The 24,303-nt window shown below is 36.4% G+C and overlaps 1 protein-coding gene across 1 annotated transcript in view; it reads left to right on the forward strand.

Moving 5' to 3' along the window:
* The window catches only part of Adad1 (adenosine deaminase domain containing 1), a 31,557-nt gene extending 12,965 nt beyond the window's left edge, over window positions 1-18,592 (forward strand). The window contains exons 6-12 of the mRNA XM_048333565.1: window positions 641-766; window positions 3,044-3,167; window positions 5,374-5,544; window positions 6,588-6,817; window positions 9,038-9,275; window positions 12,629-12,761; window positions 18,433-18,592. Coding sequence (XP_048189522.1) covers window positions 641-766; window positions 3,044-3,167; window positions 5,374-5,544; window positions 6,588-6,817; window positions 9,038-9,275; window positions 12,629-12,761; window positions 18,433-18,546 — 1,136 coding nt within the window. The 3' untranslated portion in view covers window positions 18,547-18,592. The remainder of the gene's footprint in view (window positions 1-640; window positions 767-3,043; window positions 3,168-5,373; window positions 5,545-6,587; window positions 6,818-9,037; window positions 9,276-12,628; window positions 12,762-18,432) is intronic.
* The last annotated feature ends 5,711 nt before the right edge of the window (window positions 18,593-24,303 follow it).

The raw sequence follows: 24,303 nt of genomic DNA on the forward strand, positions 1-24,303 counted from the left end.
ATTAATAGACTGTTAGTATCTACTGTGAAATGTCAAGAACCATCTGCTGATGGACAGCAACACTGAGAAACACTGTATGATTCTGCATCTTCTTGTTCTCTTGAGCAGTGATCTTCACCGTGAATACACCACTGTATATGCATCCCAGGGCTCTATCCTAGAATCTCAAGCTCTTGTCATGTTCAAGTCAAAATAACACATCTTCTTGGGTAGCTTGATGTGTTTTCTTCCTTACAAACTACTGCATAGTAATCTTAATTACTTAGAATTACTTTTAACCATCAAGGTTAAGAAGGTTTTTCATTGAAATATTGGAACTATATTGAATCTTAAGTGCTTTGAGTGTGATTCTCATTGGAGTAGATACAAGGTATTTTGATTTTTAGAATTATTGAGGAGTATAACTGCCACTCAGTGAGATGTAGGTAATTTTGTGATGTGTGGGACAGTCCTATACAACGAAGAATTACCTTGTCTCATGAGTTTTGAATATCTTTTTATAGTAAGATCAATAAAATATAAATCATTAGTCCTGTAGTATGTAGTCCTTTACTTACCTAGCTTTCTGTAAAACTAAGGAATCTTAAGAAAAAGTGCAATGTTCTTACACATTCATACTGCTTTTGATTCTCTTTTCTAGAAGGGAGGCATGTCCAGTATGCAAAGATTTCACAGATTGTTAAAGAAACATTTAATCAGTTAATTTCTAGCCAGTCACAGTATTTGAAATGTTGCAGTTCATTGGCTGCTTTTGTAATTGAGAGAGGTAAGTCCAGATGCTTGAGATATGTTTCTAAAAATGATCTTAATGGTATGTGAGAACTACTACTGTCCCCAAAGCTAATCCTTCTCACACTGAAAAGAAAGCTATAAAAATTACCCTATTTGGGGCATTTTCAAAGACAAAACAATCAGAATGTTCAAGTAAATGTACTTCTGCATTTTAGGACTTTGTGATTCTGTTTTAATTTCTTTTCATCCTTTATGTTCTGGGTTGATAATTGTGCTTCATAATAATCTCTTAATTACAAGTTATAGATGATACTAAAATAATTTTATATTTGATTTAAGTTTTTATCACCTAGGTGAGAAGATAAGATACATACTGGTTGAAATTCTGTAAGTTGATAAGTGTTTAAGCAATAATTGATATCCAAAAATGTTAGAAAAGATTATAGGAATTAACTGAGTTGGAGAATCATAATTTTAGAGGTTGTGATGGAGTTACCTACATTGGAGTTCAGACAGACATGAGCTGAAAGGAGAAAACACTTTTACAAAGTTGTATGATGCACTGGGATGTGGTAGCTTATGTTTGTAATTCCAGCTCCTTGAAAAGTACATAGATTTGGAGGGTCCACAGGCCACAGCCGGCTCTTGCAAAATATTAGTAAACATTTTTCTCAATAAGCTGAGTTAGGTGGTTTGCCTTAATGTTCCAACATTGCAGGATATGTAAATAGGAAGAATGTGGTCCAGAACAACTGGGAAAAAAGCCTGAGCCCGCGCCTGCTTAATAAGCACGAGACCCCATATGCAAACGTAAGGACAAAAAATAAGTACAATAATGTAGAGGTAACAATGGAGGATAAAGTGAGATGAATAAGAATAGTAGCATTATTTCAAGTTTGTCTAGGAGAAGAGCATTTCTGTATTAACAGTGATTTTTGAAAGTTAGTTGGAAAGAACATAATGATAATAATCTTTTAGTAGAAGCACAGTCAAACTTATAATGTGGGTTGGGAGACCTGAGTGAAATCAAGTCAACATTCCAAGAGCAACTCACATGATCATCTATGTATTTTAAATGTATTCTAAACTTTTAATTGTATCTGTAAGAAGCTTTCAAATTCAACTGTTCTTTTCTCCTTCACCACTAGCTCTGTGTATTTCCTATATTTGAATCCATCATCTTTGCTGTGATAATGAAAGATTATCTTCCTACAGCCTGATTCTTCCATTTACGGTGAAGTTTATTCTCACATCTTGAAGAATTTCATTTTTTGTCTTTTGTTTATGGTACCCAGAAGTGGGGTTACTAGATGTAGCAGTTTGGTTTTTACTTTCACTACACTGTTTTCTACAGGGGTACCAATAGTACTGTCTTTTCCCCAGTAGTGTCTCATACTTCCCTTTAGCCACATCCTTGCCAAAACATTTTTAATAACAACATCCTAATCATAGGTTTGAGGACATCTCATAGAACTTTCATTTCTATGTCTGATTGTACATCTTTTTTTTTTTTTTGGCCATTCCTGGGCCTTGGACTCAGGGCCTGAGCACCCTCCCTGGCTTCTTCCCGCTCAAGGCTAGCACTCTGCCACCTGAGCCACAGCGCCCCTTCTGGTCGTTTTCCATATATGTGGTGCTGGGGAATCGAACCGAGATCTTCATGTGTAGGAGGCAAGCACTCTTGCCACTAGGCCATATTCCCAGCCCCTGTACATCTTTTTTTTTGCTACTGCATTATTGGACAAAACATTCATTAGAGAATATGATTTGAGAATATTTTTTGTTTTATTTGACTTGAGGAAAGGAACGATCTTGAAATGTAACCTCACATGGGTTTTTACTTTATTATCTTCCATAGCTTCCTCATAGCTCTTGGTTAAAATCAACAAACTCTTCAGCATATGCACTGCCTTTCTGTAGCTTCAACTACACCACTCCTTGCTTACTACTCAATGGAGCAGTTAGTTATATTGGTCTTTCTTCTGCATGGTAAAATTGTGTTATTTCTTTTGACTGGAACTGTTCTACCTCATCTTACATGTAGCTCAAATTTCAGCTATTTAGAAAAGGATTCAGTGCTTGTTCTGCACGAAGCAAATTTTTCTCTTAGTAGCTTCATTCATGTTTCCTTTAAAGCATCTACTGCAGCTTGAAATTTATTTAGGTTTTTTTTTCTGTGCCTGCATAAACTGGAATTATATTTCCATTTCCATTTTTGTGCCAATAAATTTTACCCAACTGAAAATGAGGTCAAGAGATGGAACATAGGAGTTTAGAATAACTTGTTACTTGTTACCTTTTTCTTTCACAGCTGGACATCATGAGGTTGTAGCAATCGGCACAGGTGAATACAATTACAGCCAGAGCCTTAAGCCAAATGGAAGAGTGTTACATGACACACATGCAATTGTTACAGCAAGAAGGTCTCTCCTTAGGTAAAGTGACAGAAACACTTAATAATGCCTTTAACTCTTGATGCTCTTAGCTCATAGTTGGCACATGTAAAGGCCTTTATTTAAAATGGTATTTTTCTGACCGATGAGCCAGGGAAATGACAAAAAAATGGAGACATTATATGTGGACATATATGTTTAACATAAGTAGAATGGCACACGAAGTCTCTTACAAGTAAGGGCATATAAATTCAGGTAGCTTAATTTAGTCATCTGATTATTTTCATATTACCTGTGGAGACACTGTCATGGCAATTGTAATGTCCAGTATGTGGATTTTAGTGGCTTCCATTAAGTCTTATGAATTAAAATTTAAGACCTGCCGGGTTTATTTAAAGATAAAAATGCCTTCTTTTTTTTTAAACTGACTGAAGTTTTAGATGTAGTTGTAGATATAAAGTTTTAGTATAGTTTTATATTTTCCCCAAGTAAGCTTGATGTCACTTGTATCTAACTTAGTCTTGCTTTTCCAAGGGTTGTATTAATGAGATCCATGTATTGTTTTCATTAAGGAGGTTTGTGGATTGTTTCCATAAAGGAAAATGCATAGGTATCCTCCAGGCTGACAGTATGAGAGAGAAAGGGCTAAGGAGAGCCATGTCTATTTACTTGCCGAGGTTTTACTGCTCACAGAGAAAATGAATAGCAGATAGGAGAGGGAGGCTAGGAATGTTATTCCTTGGAAGTTTCTTTATGTAAAATATAGACAGTGGGAGCCAGAGCTGGTGGCTCACATTTGTAATCCTAGCTACTCAAGAGGCTGAGATCTGAGGATCGTGGTACAAAGCTATCCTGAGCAAGAAAGTCCGTGAGACTCTTTTCTTCAATTAACCACCCAGAAAACTGAAAGTGGCACTTTGTCTTAAAGTGGTAGGGTACTAGCCTTGAGCTGAAGAGCTCAGGGACTGTGTCCAGGCCCACAGTTCAAAATAAATAAAATATAAACAGTGGAACAATGATCTTGTCAGCTTTGGGGTCCCTTAACCCATTAAGCATTCCTTTTATCCAAGTTTTTTTAAGGAAATTTGCAAATACAAGTAAGAAGATAATAAATGCCATCATCTGCCTTGAACAGTTAACACATTAATCTGTTTTCCTTTAACCTCTCTATTCTCATTTTGTTAATAGTTTTGTAGGGTTTTTAAACAAACATTTTAACTGAAAAGTGCCAGAATGTTATCTTTATATAAGAAAATAAACCTTATAATCTTAAAATAAAATTTATTGTAGAAATTAATAATGATATTGCCATTCTGTCCTCTGAATCCCTCTGATGCCTTTTTGGTGTTTGTGCTGGTCCTGATGCTTGAGCTCAGGGCCTGGCACTGTCACTGACTTCTTTTGCTCAAAGATAGAGCTCTACCACTTGATCCACAGTTCCACTTACAGTCTTTTGGTGGTTAATTGGAGATAAGGGTTTTGTGGACTTTCCTGCCCAGGCTGGCTTTGATCCTCAGATCTCAGCCTCCTGAGTAGCTACGATAACAGGCTTGAGTCTCTGGGGCACAACACTTGGCCTCTGTAGAGTTACCTCTTTTATTTTTGTTTTTAGTATGTTTGGTATTGTTATATGCTGGCAATTATCTTTTTACTAAATATTTCTAAAGGGAGTAAGTGGAGTAATCTTAGTAATCTTTTTTTTTAGAATAAAGTATAATATTTACCATTGATTTGCTTAGTTGCGGTCTTCTAGATGACTGTTTAAATGATTTCCAGTACTCATATTGCTCTGTCTATGCTCTGTATTTTTCTTTAATACAACTATGAAGCAGTATCTACTGCTTCTGCTGGTTATATAGTTAATGAAATAGTGGCTGTGATTTGTTTGGGGAAGGGAAATAGAAATAAGTGGAAAAAATTGATGGGCATTCATATTGAAGTAGGGGAGCGGACTACCTGGACTACCTTAGGACAAATAGAGAATCAGTAGAGAAAATCTTCTGCAGAATGTGAAATAGTAGTCAAGGAATGGTGTTTTAAGTAGATTAGATAGGGAAAATGGGACTCTAATTGAAAAGGTCATGGGAAACTTAAGTTTTCCTTAGCTAAAACTAAGAATATTTTAAGTGTTCATTTTAATCAATATCAGAAACTTTGACAGGAGCAATGCCCATAATATACGTTGATATAATACTTGCTAAAATACACCTTTAATAAATATTATTTAACAAAACTATGACTTTTTTAGGTACTTTTATAGACAGCTTCTACTCTTCTACAGCAAAAATCCTGCTATGATGGAAAAGTCAATATTTTGTACAGAACCAGCTTCTAGTCTACTTACTTTGAAACAAAACATCAACATTTATCTCTATATGAACCAGTTGCCTAAAGGATCAGCCCAAATTAAGTCCCAATTGTAAGCATGATGGAAGTTGTTTTTGAAAAACCAGAGGTTGGCTGTTATGTATGTTCTGAATCCTTATAGCAAATAGAAAAAGTAAATTTGTTGGTTAAGCCTTAATCTGTGACAGATACTTTAAATTTTCATATAATTTGCTATTTTGTTTTATTATGACACTGACTTTTTTCTATTTTTAATATGTCACTAACTTTATTAGGGTATGGCTTTCTGCAGTATTTATATAAAGTAGATGAGTTTAGACAAATCTAACTGCAGTCCTTGATTGGAAGTGTCAGATACTGTATAATTAGAATACTCGAGCTGGGTGTGGGTGGCCCATGCCTGCAATCCTAACCACTCAGGTAGCTCAGAGTAAGAGAATATGGTTTGAAGCCATTGTAGGCAGAAAAGACAACAACAATTCATACTTCAAAAATAAAAATATGAGTCTGGAAGTACGGTTTAAGGTGAAGAACACCAGCTTAGCAAAGCTTAGCAAGCAAAAGGATAAGGCTCTGAGTTAAAACCCCAGTACTGCCTGTTGTTTTAATAATAACAAAAAGAACAAAGTAAAATTTATTTCAAGTCTGACCATATAAAGATAACCTGGGATAATATCCTGATAAAAATTACTTTAATAGCAGCTTTGGAACTAAGGGCCAATGTTCCCTAGAGAGAGATTTTAAGAAAAATATTCTTACATTTTTTTAAACGTTTCACTTTAGTTTGGTGACTCTTGATTGACAAGATTTTCTTTATGTCATTGTTTGGTCATTCTGTAGTTCAATTTTTTTTCATGCAGAGGTAAGAAATAACTCACAAATTATGATAGGGATTTTTAAAATTTGATTTTAAGAAACACAAAAGTAGTCGTGAAAAATTAACCACGCTGAAGCTCTATTAGTCTTTGGAATGGTCAGTCCATTCCTATTTTTTGTTTGCATCTGTTTGAGCTACTTGAATTAAATGTATGCTGGAAAATTAAATGGAGAGCAATTTTCAGGTATGTGTATGTTTTACCTTTACAACTCTGTTAAAGAAACTTTTTCTTTCTTTAGACGTCTTAATCCACATTCAATTTCTGCATTTGAAGCCAATGAAGAATTGAGTCTCCATGTGGCTGTCGAAGGCAAAATTTTTTTGACTGTTTACTGTTCTGCAGATGTTGTTAATAGAGTAAACAGTATGTCCTCCAGTGACAAGCTGACAAGATGGGAAGTGCTTGGGGTACAGGGAGCGTTGCTGAGCCATTTCATACAGCCAGTTTATATCAGCAGTATACTTGTTGGTGAGTGGGGTGGAAGTAATTCCTGGCTTCTTTCACTAAGTATCTTCTCTCAAGACACCAGTGTAAAATCAGCTTTTTCACACGTGAAACTTATCTTAAGGTTGAAACACGCTTTTGCTGAGCTCTTTGTTTTATTGTAACTTGTAATTACAACTCATGTGATATGACATCCTCTTATCAGAGCATTTACTATTATATGAATAGAAAATGGATCCAGATTGCATAAATATAGAAAATTGCAGGATTTATATTTGTTTTCAGGCTTTTAAAAGGTAAATTTTACAAATTAGATTTAGACGCTACAATGAGTTCATTGATCTAAGAAGTAGAAGTAAAAATCCTTTCTTCATTGTCTGATCAGTAAATCAAGTTTTAGACTATTATTCTACCCAAAGCTTTAACTTGCTTATTGGCAGAGTTTGGCCTCAATCCTGGTTCATAACTTCTTACATTGTTGGTAGATCTGTTTTGAATAAACTGCTGTTACATCAGGTTTAACCTTTGACTTTAGTCTTTTGAGTTTCATGTTATTTAAGATCATATTGAATGACTCAAAATTTTTTAATTACATGACATAATTTTAGAAGTATGTTTTTCTAGGTCCAAGATTTAGCCTTGAAATATAATAAAAAATACCACATAGAGCAAATCATTAAAACATTGATATATAAAGGAAAAGAGCATCCAGGTGCTGGTGCCTCACACCTGAGATTCTCGGTAATCAGGAGGCCTAGATCTGAGGATCATGGTTTAAAGCCATTTGGGCCAGGAAAGTCCAGGGACTCTTAGCTCCCATTAACTACCAGAAAACCAGAAGTGGCTCAAGTGGTAGAGCACTAGCCTTCAGCTGAAGAGCCCAGGGTCAGCATCCAGGCCCAGAGTTCAAGCCCCCATGACCAACAAAATAAAGAAAAGAGCAAAATTTCCAGTAAAATATACTGCTAGTCTTTATCATTTCCTCTTGGTTGAACCCTCAAAAGGAGGTTAAAAGCACTTGGTTTGCCTTTAGGATCATTTTCTGATGCCTCTAGATAGTCATGATGATTATAAGTCCTAATATCCATCACAATAATTCCAATGCTGAAATAAGACTGTTTGTAAAATGTGTTTGATTATATATAAGGAAAAAGAAAATGCTTTAAGACTGTTTTCTAAATAAAGAAAAGGGCTTCATAACTATTTTTGTGCCACGTATTTTATAGCATTATTTTAAATATATGATATGCTGTATTATGTATATTAACATGTAATGTATATTATTTTAAAGCATGGCATCTTTTTGAGATCTCTTGAACTGTTATTACATACAAAGGAGAATAATGAATCAAGCTAGCTCAAGAGAAAGGTTGAAGGTACTACTTGATAATAGAGCAAAATAGGCTTTTTGGTGGCTCATGCCTATAATCCTATCAACTCAGGAGGCTGAGATCTGAATACTGTGGTTTGAAGCCAGCCCCAGGAGAAAAATCCATGAGACTCTTATCTCCAATTAATCACACACACACACACACACACACACACACACACACACACACACACGAAAGAAATGAGGTTATGGCTCAAGTGATTGAGCCCTAGCCTTGAGCAGGAAAAGCTCAGGGGGACAGTACCCAGGTCCTGAATTCAAGCCCCAGGATTGACACAAAAAGGGAGTCTTTGGGCTTGTCTCAAGTGGTAGAGCACTTCCTATCAAATGTGAGAGCCTGAGTATAAGCTATGGTACTACCCTCCCACCAGAAAGGTTTTTAGTATTAGCCATTATTTTTGCCAAAAATGCTCATTTTTTCAATTAGTGTGAAATTGGAGCACAGTAATACTGCCCCAGTTGAAATTTATGGCCCAAAGATGTGAGAAAATTATGCTTACACTCGGTGCATGTTTATATGCTACATTCTACGTTGATACCATGCTATAGTCAGAAGAAATCAGGACAGAACGAGCCAATTCTCTTGCAGAACCCTATAAAAGTACCATTTTCTTTCATGTCAGCACATGTTTATTTACTAAGTAGCATCATTTTTTCTGTATGAGAGTCTTTTTTAAATGGAAATTGTGTCAGCATTCTGGTTTTGGTAAAATCAAACATTGATGTAGGAAAGAAAAGGTTAAACAGTAGAGATGGGCTTCAGAAATTTACAAATCAATCTTTCTTCTTTTGATGATGGAATCTCTTCTTTGATACTGAATTTCTGAAGTTTTGTTTTGTCTTTGTCTCAATAGGTGATGGGAATTGTAGTGATACTCGAGGTTTAGAAATTGCAATTAACCAGCGTGTTGATGATGCACTTACTTCGAAACTTCCAATGTTTTACTTGGTTAACAGACCTCATATCAGCTTAGTACCCTCTGCATATCCACTTCAAATGAACCTGGACTATAAATCCCTGAGCATGAATTGGGCACAAGGAGACATTTCTCTGGAAATTGTGGATGGCTTGAGTGGGAAGATCACTGAAAGGTTAGAAGTATTAATTTCTTCAAAATCATAGAGTAATGAAAAGAAGGCATTCTGAATAGTAAGAGTGTAATATGTTGCAAGCATCATTGTAATTAAAAACATGTTTTCTGGTGAGAAAACAGGCCTAGAAAAATTGTATCATATACCGAATATACACAATTAGTGGTGAAGTCAGCATTCAAACTCGAGTAGTGTTTTCTGACTCCAGAACTTACACATCTCCTGTGACCATGAACATTGGAGTCATAGAGTGGTTTTTAAAAATGTTTTCTCTTACACAACTGAATTTCTGGATGTGGAGCCTAAGTCTCTGCATTTTTTACACATACTCCCAAATATTATGTACACTTAAATGTAAGGACTCTCGTGCCTCCTTATAACAGCCATGTTGTTTGAGTGGCATTATTATTATTTTACAGCTAAAGAAACTGAGGCTCAAGTTCCTAGTGTCACCTAAGTAGTAGTAGGCACAATTAGGATTTTGATCTTAATATTTTATTTCCAAAGACCTTGCTCATAAGCCTTCTAGATATTTCTAGATAACTTCCCTGTTCTTATCAAGTAAAACTAAAACCCTTCCTTTAGTGTAAACCTGATTTTATAATGAGACAAAAAGTAATGTCCTTTCAGAAGGTGAGAATTGTGTTAAGGCCACATGAAAGTGTTTTTGGTATTAATTGTATTAATTCAGTGAAGCATAATATTGATTAAGATGAATTCACTATTTCTGTTTTGAGTTATATGACAGACTTCAACTACACCTAAATGAAACAGGTTTTCTGTGCAGCACATTTAAAAGCTTCAGTGAAAACAAAATGATGGCATAATAAGATGAAATTTAAAAGTTAAAAATTAAAATATGGAAAACAAAAACATGAACAGTATTTAGTTTTCTGTATTTTTTTAATTGTTGAAAATGTTTTGGTCTTTCTAGATGGCGTCTTGCTGTCTAGCCTAGGTTAGCCTTGACCTTGAATCTTCCTGCTTCTGCTTTGCGAGAGCTCTTCTTCAGTAAATATCCAGATAGTTTTATGATCCTGATAAATAACTGCCACCTGCTAACTTGCACATGAAAATTACAGATAATGCTTATGTGCATCATTAATCATTAAGTAAAAAATTAGAAAACTGTACTTAGCAGTGCATTCATAATATGTCAATTGGCATTTTTATAGAAATGAAAGAATAATAATAGAAATATTATATTGGAAATTTTTAATATTGTAACATTACTTGGCCTAGGAAAAATGCTATATATTCATCAATAGTCCAAAAAATATAAAGCTTTGTATCTCTTCTTAGATAAAGATTGTTGTAGGGTAATATAGCTTTGTTAGCCAAAAGGTTTTGTGATTTTTGATCAAATGTCAGAGGCATTTACATCCCACTAATATTCAGGGAATGATTTGTTTACTATTATTGCTATTATATAAGTAATATATTTTATACACTGGAGAGAAATGAGATTAAAATGCTGAGGAGGAAAAAGAAAACAAAACTATCACTTTTTATTCAGTCCTGAACTTGAACCCAGGGCCTTACAAATCTATCAAGATGGTATCATTTATATCCAAAAAGTTTAAGAAATCTACCTAAAAATCTATCAAATAAAGATGTAATATACAGAAATTGATGGATTTCACGTGCATGAATGTATAATAACTCTTCCTACATGTAAACAGTCTCAAAACTTTATGGATTAAAGCAACAACTACTTCTCAGTTACCTTAGAACTCACAAGTTCTTGAGGTAGCCAGTTGTTCCTTCAGGATTTGTTTGGACTCCTCCGTGTCAGATTATAGACAACCTGACCTGGCACTGTTCTCTTACCCCGCAAAAGACTAGTCCCAGAAGCTTACACGAGACATACAGGAATTTAAAAAGAGCACAAGGTCCCTTAAGGGCTAGATTCAGAACTTGCTTATCATCCTTCTGTTCACCGAACCAAATCACAGGGCTGGCACAAATTCAAGGAAAGGGAAACCAAGCCCTATCGATAGGTTGGTCTTAGAAGTTACACTTTAAAGAATCTGGCGAACAGGACAAATGAAGGGTTTTTGTAATTTTTTTTAAATTTTTATTGTCAAACTGATGTACAGAGAGGTTACAGCTTCATACATTAGGCAGTGGATACATTTCTTGTACTGTTTGTTACCTCCTCCCTCATTCCTCATACCCCCTTTCCCTTTCCCCCCATGAGTTGTTCAGTTCATTTACACCAAACAGTTTTGCAAGTATTGCTTTTGTAGTCGTTTGTCTTTTTACCCTGTGTCTCTCAATTTTGGTATTCCCTTTCAGTTTCCTAGTTCTAATACCAGTATACACGGTTTCCAATGCACTCAGATAAGATACAGAGATAGTGCAGGTACAACCACAGGAAGGGGATACAAGAGGGTCATCAATAATAGAAGCTACGGTTTCACATCACATGTTGAAAGTAATTACAACAGTGATATAACAGTCATTTCCATAACATGGAGTTCATTTCCCTTAGCATCATCTTATGTGTTCATAAGGGTATAGCTATTGGGCTCTTGTGCTCCTCTGCTATGACTAGCCTAAACCTGTTATATTCTACCATAATATACCCAAAGATTTATGATCATTGGACCCTCTGTTCCTGGAAATAAAATATTATACATACATATAAATGCATATATGTAGATAGAGAGGGTGGTGAAATAGATATGTATATTTTTGTTTATTTTGTACTGATCCCAAGGCTTGAACTCAAGGCCTAGGCACCGTCCTTGAGAATTTTTGCTCACGGCTAATGCTCTGTGACTTGAACCACAGCTCTACTTCTGTCTTTTGGTGGTTAATTGGAGAGAGGAGTCTCACAGACTTTCTAGCCCAGGCTGTCTTCAAGCCACAATCCTCAGATATCAGCCTTCTGAGTATTATTACAAGCATGAGCCACAGTACCACCTGTTCTTTTTGTTAGATTCAAATTTGTAGAGAAATACACTGTACAATTCTGTGCGATTATATACACATACCCATGTAACAACACCTAAGCCAAATATTTTCACTAATTCAGAGAACATTTTTTCATATTCCTTTCCAGTCCTAGCAGAATCACTAAAATATATATATAAATACATAACTGCTTCAAAGAACAGCAGTGTTCAAATTACTACATCAATCTGTGTTAATTTTTGATATAATACTATAACAAGGTAAACTGTAATTTGTAATAAGTTAACCTCAGAAAGTAAATATTTAGAATTCTTTAAATGTAAAAAGTTTCACTGATTTCATTGCACATGAATCAGTATTTGTAGACTGTTATTTTAGTTAATAGCATCAGTAAAAACTGGGTTTCTGTTTCTTTTTTTTTTTTTTTGCTTTAGTTCCCCATTTAAAAGTGGTGTGTCAATGGCAAGTCGGCTTTGTAAGGCTGCAATGTTAAGTCGATTCAATCTACTAGCCAAGGAAGCTAAGAAGGATGGTTTACTTGAAGCTAGTACATACCATGAAGCTAAGGTAATATTGTTAAAAGGATAAAGGTGGTCATAGACATTAACATAGCAAAATTTGTTAGTGTTTGTATTACCCTACAATGGTAGAATCATTAAGTTGGATATGCCAGAAATTACATACATAGATATTATCACTTACCAGCTCAGTGTGGTATACATTTACACATACAATATTGACCAGAACTTTTTATGTCATGGCCAGAGAAACAATGATACCACATTTTTTTTCTGGGTATAACATTCTGCTAACTATAAAATGGTATCTAAGATAACAGAATTTAAGAGATTCATATAAATTAATTTTCTTATTAAGTCATGGAAAAGATATAATCCCATTATCCAATTTGGACCTTAGTTGGCAGGTGGTGTAGAGATAACTTTTTCTCTCTAGAAAATATTTGAGTTTTTCATAGAAACAATCACATGCTTAAAGCAGAAATTTTGGAAATTCTTTTTTTTTAATGTCTTTTGTTCTTTTTACTGTCAAAGTGAAGTACAGAGGGGTTACAGTTTCATACGTAAGGCAGTGAGTACATTTCTTATCCAACTTGTTACCTCCTCCCTCATTTTTAAAATACAGAAGATAGGCTAAAGCCCTTGGCCAGGTTTAATATCCATCACACACAATAACTGTGTATCTTTCTATACATATTCATATGTATACTTATGCATATATTTATACATATACATTACATATAAGTATGCGTATATGTATTACTTTAATTCCTATGTGTACTGTTTAAAAGCTATGTACTTAATCTTGTAAACATATTTCAGCTTCCTTTCATATATAGGTATATGTATATATGTATAATCTAAGTTTATACTGTTTACATTTTAGTGTACTTTTATTCAATATGACATAACCTTCCAGGTTATCATTACCATATATTAAATAGAAATTGTTTTTTATCTACTTTTTTGTGCCAATTCTGGATCTTGAACTCAGGGCCTGGGTGCTGTCCCTGAGATGCTTTTGTTCTGCCACTTGAGCCACAGCTCCACTTCGAGCTTTTTTTTTTTTTTTTTGGCCAGTCCTGGGCCTTGGACTCAGGGCCTGAGCACCATCCCTGGCTTCTTCCCGCTCAAGGCTAGCACTCTGCCACCTGTGCCACAGTGCCCCTTCTGGCCGTTTTCCATATATGTGGTGCTGGGGAATCGAACCGAGAGCTTCATGTGTTGGAGGCAAGCACTCTTGCCACTAGGCCATATTCCCAGCCCATTTCGAGCTTTTTTAGTAGTTTATTGGAGATAAAAATCTCATGAGCTTTCCTGCCCACTGGCTTGGAACCAAGATCCTCAAATCTCAAGTCTCCTGTGTAGCTAGAATTATATATAGGTGTGAGCCGCTCACTGATAACTACTTTTTAATAATCTAATATTGTGTGAATATTTCTTAATTTCACCAATACTTATATTGCTAAACTAATTCCAACTGGTAAAGCAGTTATAGGAACTACAGATATATGCATATATCTACCCTCATATTTATAGTGTTAAAGCTTATCCAATTATTTTCTGAGTTAGTAACATGAAAAGACATACAGTTGGTGTTATACAGATTTTCTCTGTAAAGACAAGTTAAAACTTGAAAAGAGGGCTGGGGATATAGCCTAGTGGCAAGAGTGCCTGCCTCGGATATCCGTAGGCCCTAGGTTCGATTCCCCAGCACCACATATACAGAAAACGGCCAGAAGCGGCGCTGTGGCTCAAGTGGCGAAGTGCTAGCCTTGAGCGGGAAGAAGCCAGGGACAGTGCTCAGGCCCTGAGTCCAAGGCCCAGGACTGGCCAAAAAAAAAAACTTGAAAAGAATGTTCAAGCATGCTTTTGCAACTCTGAAGAAAGAAGATTAATGAAGGGCCTTATTTTCTGTGGGGTTTTGTGAGTTTGAACTCATGTTTGTTTTTGCTAGGAAGGCAATGTACCATTGTCTCCTCTTTGAGTTTTTACTTAGTACACTTTTCAGGATAGGGTGCTGAATTGGGCCTTGACCCATGATCTTCCTCTCTTTCTGTGTAACTGGGACCACAAGACCTGTTGCGGCAACCAGCTAGTTTGTTGAGATGAGATCTCACTAACTTCTCCCGAGCTGTCCTCAAACCACAGTCTTCCTGATCCCTTTCCCCAAGTGTCTGGAGTGCAGGTATAAGCCACCACAGCCCCTGGCTTAAAGTTTTAAAGCTTAAGTGACAAACAGTAGAAAATGAGTAGGAAAATTGGTAGCTTTGCTGATCTTAGGTTGTAGTTGTGATTGGAGGCAGGGCTAGCCCACCTTGCAGCTTACAAGTGATTGCTGGAGGGTAGGTGGCTCTGGCAGTTTTTTTTTAAAACAAAGAGCCACTGACTCTTCCTTTTTATAAATATTTCTCTGTAGCATGCAATGCTGTTTTGTAGCATTTTATTCAAAGTAAACTTCTTTCAAAATTGGAATTAATCCTCTAAACCCTGTTTCTGCTTTATCAACTAGGTATAGGGTTTCTCCTTTATCAACTAAGTATAAGTAGTCTAAGTCCCTGCCATTTCAGCAGCATTTATAGATTCTTCATTAGGAAAGTATTCATCTCAAGAACTGTCCTTCCTTGCTCCTCTATTTATTATTAGCATTCTGATGAGATTGCAGCAAGTCACCTCATCTCAGGCCTCCACTTCTAACTCTAGTCCTCTTACTGTCCCTACCACATCTTCTTATACCCTTTAAGTCTTGAGCTTCTCAAGAATAATCCACGTGGTCAATGCCTACAATCCTCAGCATTCAGAAGGCAGAAGCAGAAGAATCAGGAGTTCAAGGCTAGGCTCGGCTACATAGTAAGACCTTGTTTCTTAAAGCCAGAGTGACTTCTGGTCCATGGGAAGGATGCATGTGATGATGAATATGTTGCATCTCTATCAGAATTCTTTGACCAGATAACTGAGAATGAATAGTGATATCTTTTAAGTAATCTTTTCTCTAAGTAAAAATTGGCAACTGTGAGCTTAAAGTACTCATTAAACTGTATTGTAAATGTATCTTCACTTATATAGGTATTGTTCCCTTTATAAATCATAACAAGTGATTTGGTATAACTTGGTTTTGGTGGTATTTGGTTGTACTCAGGACATTGAGTTTTCCAGGCCATCACTCTGCCACTTGAGATGTACTTCCAGCCCCTTTCTTTAGTTATTTTTTTTCAGATAGGCTCTTCCTTTTTGCCCAGTATTGGCCTCAGATCACAATCATCCTACCTGGGGAGGAACCCCAATCCTGGCTTTCTTTGTTGAGATGGAAGTCTTTCTGTCTGTCTGGGCTGACCTCACAATATGATCCTGCTAATCCCTAGCTCCTGAATATCTGGGATTAGAGAGGTGGGTCACTACACCCAGCTTAAGATTTTGAGGTTTTCAGAGTGGTAAATAAACATTGGCTTCACCTTAAAGTTAAAACATTCAGCCTATGTCTTAAAGCTTTAAGCATTGACTTCTTAAAGTTCCAGGTGGCATCTTCTTCTAATTTAAAAGTGTTTAGTCATATTGATGAATCACCGTAACTAGAAATTCTAGGGTGTTTACTAAAGTTTCTGCAATTGTGTTTGCTGTTTCACCTTGCCACTTGCATGTTATAGAGTTGGCATCTTTCCTTTGATCTTGGTAATCCACTTTGCTAGTGGCGTCTACTCTTATCTCAGCCTTCATTAGGCTTTGGCTTAAGAGAATGTATTCTCTCCAGACACCCAAACCTTTTCCACATCAGCATTGGCTCACTTACCTATCACTCGTGTTTTCATTGGAGTGCTCCTTAAAGAACATTTTCTTTGCATTCATGACATGGCCTACTGATCAAGTCACTTTGGCCTGTCTCCGTTTTTTACATGCCATCTTCTCTAGGCTTATTTATCTCTGGCCATTGATGTAAAGTAAGAGACATACATATGCCTTCCTCACTTGAGACTTAGAGCCCACTTAGAACTTAATTGGCCTAATTATGGTATTGTGTCTCATAGAATAAGGAGGCCTGGGGGAGTAGAGAGTGATAGGGAAATACTCAGTGGAGTATCAGAACACAGCCAGCCTTTATTGTCTTATTATATGGGTATAGTTCATAGCACTTGAGAAAATTACATTTGTAACACTATCACAATAGACAAAACGTTTGAAATTTTGTGAGAATTGACCTATTTTAACACAGACATGGAGTTTACACCTGCTTGAGGAAAATGGTGGTAACATACTTGCTCAATGCAGACTGCCACAGACCTTCAATCTGTCAAAAAGACAACATCTAAACCACATCCAGACCATAAATAAAAGTTGCACTGTATAATTTCTAAATGTGAGAAAATATTTATATTCTCAAAGAATTCTTATAACCCAAAACCATGATCCCTAAAGAAAACAAACTATTGTTTAATTTTTCACAAGTTATTAAGAGAGAAAAGACAGGCCAGAGACTGAGAACGTAATGGCAAGTTATGCATCTAGCAAAATACTTGATATACTATTTAAACAATATTTAAATATATGTCTACAATATTTAAACAACTCTTAAAACTCAGTACTAGGACCAACAGTCCAGTTGTTTTTTAAAAGCCACAGCATATTTATAAGTGATTAATGAACCACAGGCTTATTCATCGCTAAGGAGGCTCAACTGCTATTGAAGTCCAAAAGACTCATCATACTGGGTTCAGCATCATACTGTTTCTGCATTTCCAAAGGGAATGAAAAACAGTACAAACAACTTAAGAAACCAGTTTGCTGTTTTGCCTTTCTAAAAATGCATTGTTGCTGGTACCTGTGAGAAGCAGAATTTATGTTCACATAAAGATCTTAATGTGAATGTTCATAGCAGCATTGTAATAGTCAACAACTGGTAACTATGTATATGCTCATGAGCTTCTGGATGCATGAATAAGAGGTGATATAGCCATACAATGGAATATTCATCAATAGTAAAAAGAAACTAGTAAACGAAACTGAGTAAATTGGAAAACATTATGCTAACCTAAAGAAACCCAACACAAGTACGTAAGTACAAATACATCTTGATTAATATCACCCAGTGGATTTGTTTTATAACCAGATTGTGGTGATGGCTGTATACCTCAGTAATACAGATCGCCAAACTCTACAGTTAATATTGGTGACTATTTGATGATGTGCAATCATCAACCATAAAGGTAGCTTTCTAAATGTTTGTTAGGTCTGGGGCATAGCTTAAGTGACTAGCTTATCTGCATAGCAAGCATGAGGCCCTAAGTTCCAATCCCTGTACAGGCAAAATGATAATAATATTGAGGGGTTGGAATGGGAGGGACGTGCCTGTAATTCTGGATACTAAGGAGGAAGAAATTGAGAGGGTTATGGTTTGAGGCTGGTCCAGGAAAAATGTTAGCAAAACCTCATTCTCAACCAGTATGTTGGTGGTGATGAGGAGGTATAAGATAATCACAGCCTGAAACATAGACCTAGCTGAGAAATAACCAGAAGCATAAAGGGTTGGGGATGTGGCTGAAGTGGTGGTAGTATGCCTGTTTAGCAAGCATAAACCCTGAGTCTCAAATCACAGTACTGAAAAAAAGATAGCTGAGAAAGTAGACACTGAATTTCATTTACTTTTGTTAATGCAAAGTAGGGCAGTTAATTTTACATAGGTCAAATTCTACCAGTATGATACAACTTGATTTTTTTTTTCTCTCTAGTGTATGTCTGCATCCTATCAAGAAGCTAAAATTTTATTGAAATCCTACTTACAGCAACATGGCTATGGCTCCTGGATTGTGAAATCTTCCTGTATAGAGAAATTTAGTATGTGAAATAGACAATGCATTGTCATATTAAATATCTTTTATTTTTTGGTGTGTTTTGACTGGTTAAAGTGATTTTTTAAATACTGAGGTTTTCATCTTTTGCAATTAGAGTCTTGCAATAGACACATTTAGATATTGCCAAAAATTTTGTAGATATTCATGTCAACTTATATTTAAACACCTTTTTTTACTTTTTGGTAAAAATAACTTGATTTGCTATGTAGATATTTTGTATTTTTTCTAATTTTTGTAGTTCATTTTCAGTTTTTGTTTATCTCTCCACAGTTACACTACTCAACTTTGTGTTTGCTGTCTTGCTCAAGTTTTTTCAAATTAAAAATTAAATCCAAGAATAAAAATAACAATTCTTATTTCTTGATTTATTCATCAGGCATTGAGTGTCTCATATTAGACAGTCACAAGGCCAGATGACAGTAAACATTGTAGTCTAAAAAACTTTTCAAAGGGGGCTGGGGATATAGCCTAGTGGCAAGAGTGCCTGCCTCGGATATACGAGGCCCTAGGTTCGATTCCCCAGCACCACATATACAGAAAACGGCCAGAAGCGGCGCTGTGGCTCAAGTGGCAGAGTGCTAGCCTTGAGCGGGAAGAAGCCAGGGACAGTGCTCAGGCCCTGAGTCCAAGGCCCAGGACTGGCCAAAAAAAAAACAAAAAACTTTTGAAAGGTAAATTGCACATATAAAGTCAGAAAAATATTAAGTTAGGAAATTTTGTGATAAATTACCATGTTTTAGCAGCATCTTCACAAATGTTTTAAATTAGATTGCCCATTTTTAAGTATCTCATAGGATCCTTTTTAAACAACATTTTATGTAAACTTTTAGAATATAGATTGATTGGGATTTATAATTTATAGCAAAATATTTTGTATTTATGTTTATATAGCAATTAGATGCTAAAGGAATATATAATGAGTTAAATTTTTAGTGAAATTGTAAATTTATTTTCATAGTTTAGTTTCTTTTCCCTATTTTTTGCTTTTCTACACCATTATTGATGCTAAATTAGTCTTCTTACCTTGGAGTTGTGCTGAATTTATATCACACCCCACCTTATCTATATGAACTATAATCTCAGATACATTTGATGTGTAGGTGATTTTGTATTCTATTTTTAAAGTATGGTAGGATTTAGCTGAGCAACAGTGAAGTCATTCTGGAAAGACACACTGATTTCCTTCAGTGGTCTGCATTTTACTTATTAATATCAGCATGAACACTGTGAAGCTGCCTTTTATAGATTAAAAAGGACAAATACAGGCAGTTTCATATGTGTTGACAAATATATTAAATTCCATTTCAGTCAACTACATGATATCTGTTTAGTTCTCCAACTGGAATTTCCTTGTTAGCTATTTTTTGAAAATCATTTTACTCTAAGCAGTTTCCTTTCATCACAGTTCTACAGTTTGTATTTCTATTGTTTACTTTTCCTTGATAGTAAAATTGCCTCTGAAAATACAAAACCTTTCTTCACCTTTTCTTGGTCCTTCATATTCATGGATATTTTGCACTTAGCTTACATTTTATTTAACAAACATGTCCATATTTGCTTCTGCAAGTCTGTCTAGTTAGGAGAAGGCCCTGCAAGGAAAATCAATAAAAGACAGTTTCTTTCCTCAAGAAATGTATACTTTTGAGAAGATAAATATGCTATTTTGTAAACACAGTGCTGTAAATATTACTATTCTTCAACATGTGGTCAGTGAGTCTGTCTAGGTTATTCTTTAGCAAGTCTGTCTAGGTACTGGATGCACTCAGTTATATTTGGTGTTTTGGCCTAGATCCAGGAGGCACACCTATGCAGAAATACCGAGAAAGACTTGAAAGGGGTAGAGGAGATGGCATCAAAGAGAAGGCAGTAATGTAATGGCTGCCTGTGTCAGGAGATGGGTGTGCATTTACGTATTAGTGGGTCTCTTTCTTTAGTCCAGGGACTCTATGGAAAGACACCTGGCTGCACTTCCTCAGAAGTAGCTGAACTTTTTTGCTTCTTTCATGAATTACACATTGAGGTTTCCATAAGATGATTTACTTCAGAAAAACTTGAAATTCAGAATTCTAACTTTCACTAAACTTATTTTCAAAACTACGAATGTAGATACTTGAGTCATCTTTTGGTTCCAAGGTTCTGTTAGGCAAGCACTGAAGGTTGGGTTAAATTTAAGGCTGAGATGAGAGAGAGACTACATTCCATTTTAAAAGAAGCAAAAATTAGAGGAGAAATAATGTAATTTGAGACTAGAATGTGGAACACAGTGATGGAAAAATTAAGAGTTAAGTCTACCAGATAGTTTGTTGGGAAGTAAGAAATTCATGTTAAGTTCATACCTAACATTCTCTTCTGCAGCATTTTCTTTAATTTTGTAATATAAAAAGTAAGAGAATAGAAAATGGATCCCCAAATACCCATCACATGTTGAGCTTCTTACAACCTTAGTTTTGCTTTTTACCTCTCCATGATGTCATTTTAATAGGTTGTTCTTTTTCAAGACACTAGTGTTAAATACAAAGGCTTTCAAAGTCAGTATTGAAGTTTTAGCAAGAATACCTTACGGACAGTACTGTGTCTGGATTGTTGTTTTGTGATGTTAACAGTCATTGATTACCTTTGCCTACATTCCTTACATCATTAGGGAGTGCAGATGATACTCAAATTCTCATCTACTGAAATGTATCCTTACTATTTGATTACCTAGACAATAGGTAGGGAGAAAGCTGGATTGTTTGCCTTGCCTTGCCTTTTTCTATCATCTAGTTTCCTATCTAGTTATTTTGAACTCATGAATGTAAATGTACTTGTGTTTCAATCCATTACAATTAGTTCTCATATTGATAATCAAATTGACCTGTCCTTGGATTGTAGGAACCTTTGTGAACATTCTTCAGTGTTTTCCTTAGGGTTGATATTTCTGATATTCCCCTCATCTCTCCTAACCCCAACATCCCCTCAAATTCCCTAGTTCCATTTTAAAGTGCATTTTAAAGCAACTTAAAATAGCTTCCGTTTAGCTATACACAGTGGTCTCTTGCTAGCTTGTGGTTTGTTTCTTGTGGCTTCACTGTATCATGGGTTTTTAAGATTCATAAATAATCATCCCTCATGTATCACAGGAGTTTTGTCCCAGAGGCCCTGCGCTAAGTAAACATCTGCGAAGCAGTAGAAAATAAACCACAATATAGTGAGGGATGGCTACTATAACGCTGCTACTTTGTGGATTTTCAGCTATCTCGGGGGTCTCTGGAATGTAACTCCTGTAATAAGTGAGAGATTACTGTCTCTCAAAACATAGTATTTTTTTAACTTAATTTCACTTTTAGTATTTAAAAACGAGGTTTGAAATCATTAACAAATATGCCTGTGTTCAATATACATAGGCTTGGATTCAATTCCAGGTACCAAAAGTAAAATAACACCTAGGAATGACATCAGCAAGATGGATAACTAGAGATGCATGACATGCCCACAGCAAAGGACCAAAACAGAGGGGAAAGATGGGCATTTGAGGCAAGAGCACTAGTAACAGAGCACAGAGCAAAGCACAGAGAAACACAGTAGCTGTATAAACAAGAACTAAGCACCAGCACTCACGGTCCTGTCTCTCCAGATTAAGCTACTCTGCTTGGCAGAAATAATCTGTTCCTAGTATCTTCCCCTCATATCTTGACCACCCTGAAACGTTTGCTGCTGCTAGTTGCTGGTGGAAGAGCCTGCAGTTCCCATAGGCCTGAGTCCGGGACAAAGAACCAGCTGACATGGTACCCTACTCTAGCTCGGTTGAGCCTCCTGTGGCAGCTCTCCTTAAAGTGTCTGTGTCTACAGAAACACCACAAGAGTCAGGACATCCTTCCTTTCCTCCTGCTCACCCAAAGCATCCACAAAGCCCAAAGCTGGAGAGTGGGAAGTCCTCTGTGGCTTACCAGCTGGACACCCTGGAAAGCATCCTGACAACCCCTCTTGTCCTCCTGCAACTCTAAGAAGCAGATAAGCAGGCTGTTTGGGGACATTTGGCCCAGAGAAGCCAACAGGTGGCTCATCCCATCCTTACTAGGTTTGGGAACTAGCTCACCAATTGGCCATAAAACAGCCCTGTTGCCTTAGTTACTACTGCAAGTCCAAGGCCTTTTGCATCATCACCAGGCAGGCACTTGTTGCATTTTGCTCAGTATATACTGGTGGCAACCCATTCCTTGGAGTGGGTCTCCTCCCATCTGTCCAGTGACCCTTTCCATAAATCCCTGCTTTCATCAGAGAATCCAAACACCCTGAAGTCTTTGCCAATGGAATCATTGTTTTAATAGACTTAGAATAAATTGTATAGGCTGAAAGTGTTCTCTGCTGTTGGCTTATCCATGCACACCCATGAAATCAGCACAAAGTAATACATATTTAATATCCAAAATGTGCCCTCTCATCCCTGGACATTCCTACTTTCCCTGTCTAAATGTTTTAAGTAAATATATTTTAGTATTATACATATATATGTCATATCTCAGAGATCTATTCTTTCCTCATCAGCATAAGAGATCTGAAAAGCACAAACATTTACTCCATACTGAATTTGGTGGGACCTGTCACCAAGAGTTCCAGCTTTTTTCTCTGCCATATCTTGTTCTGTGAAATTAAAGACTTCTTCAAAACTGCCAGAGTCCTCCTTCATTTCAAGGTGTGTTTTTTCCCCCCTTTGTTTTCTATCTGGGGTCTCAGAAGAATCTAGGTGATAATCACAGTTCTTGTAGCTATTGTTGCTGCTACAATTCAGTATTACAACCCATTTGATCACACAGTAATTTTCCTTCCAGCTGCATTCCATTCATTGCCACCGCTGATACTCAGAAGTTCCCATCGATTTTTCATGTTCTAGATTCGTTCTATTCTTTCATCATCTGAAAAGCCCAGATCCAGAATTCTGACTTAAGGATCTATTTACTGGGGTTATTTCTAGTACAACTACTAAATCTTAATGTCAGCAGAAAGCATGCTGAGGTAGAAGGAAGATTTAATAAATAGTTCACAAAATGCTGGTTCTAGTATAAGAAATCTGCAAAGGATGGCAGAAACCTCAGAGAACTGGTATAGGTACCAGCATGAGCACCCCTGAGCTTAAAAGGAGAAGGTTAAACAAATATTTATCAAAACCCAGAGTGTGCTCTTTGGTAAAGACTCAGGCTACTCCATAGGGAGAGAGTCAGGGCATGTATTCTGTCCATAGACCTCCCTTAGGTAGGATCCAGTGGCAATCCCAAAGACAGAAGAGACTTTTGATATTGGCCATGCAAGTGAGCCTCCTCAAGATGTTTGAGAGTGGAAGGGAAGCACACTGGGTCTATGAAAAGTGTTGGAGTTTGGAGAAAGTTTGTCATCCAAAGGTTTGTGTACTAGAAGCTTAGTCCCCAGGGGTGGTATTACAAGATGAGGCATTTGTTAAGTCCTGGGGGCTCCTTCCTTATGAATCAACTTCCACTGTCACAAAAGAATGAGTCAAATGTTTGATGTGGTGATGACCATCTGTTACCCAACACGAAGAAGACTTAAGAAAGGAGGGAGGATCATGAGTTCAAAGCCAGCCTAGGAAACAGGCGTTTAAACCAACAAGGCATATAGTAGGAACCTGACGACAAAAAAAAAGTGGCTAAGTGGGTCAGATATTATTGTGCCTCACAAGAATTCATTATAACTGAGCCAGGCACTTCTGAATCCCTCTCCTGCACACACTGCCACCATTGTGACACCATCTACCAA

This window comes from Perognathus longimembris, chromosome 24 (genome assembly GCF_023159225.1).
Source record: "Perognathus longimembris pacificus isolate PPM17 chromosome 24, ASM2315922v1, whole genome shotgun sequence".
NCBI lineage: Eukaryota > Metazoa > Chordata > Mammalia > Rodentia > Heteromyidae > Perognathus > Perognathus longimembris.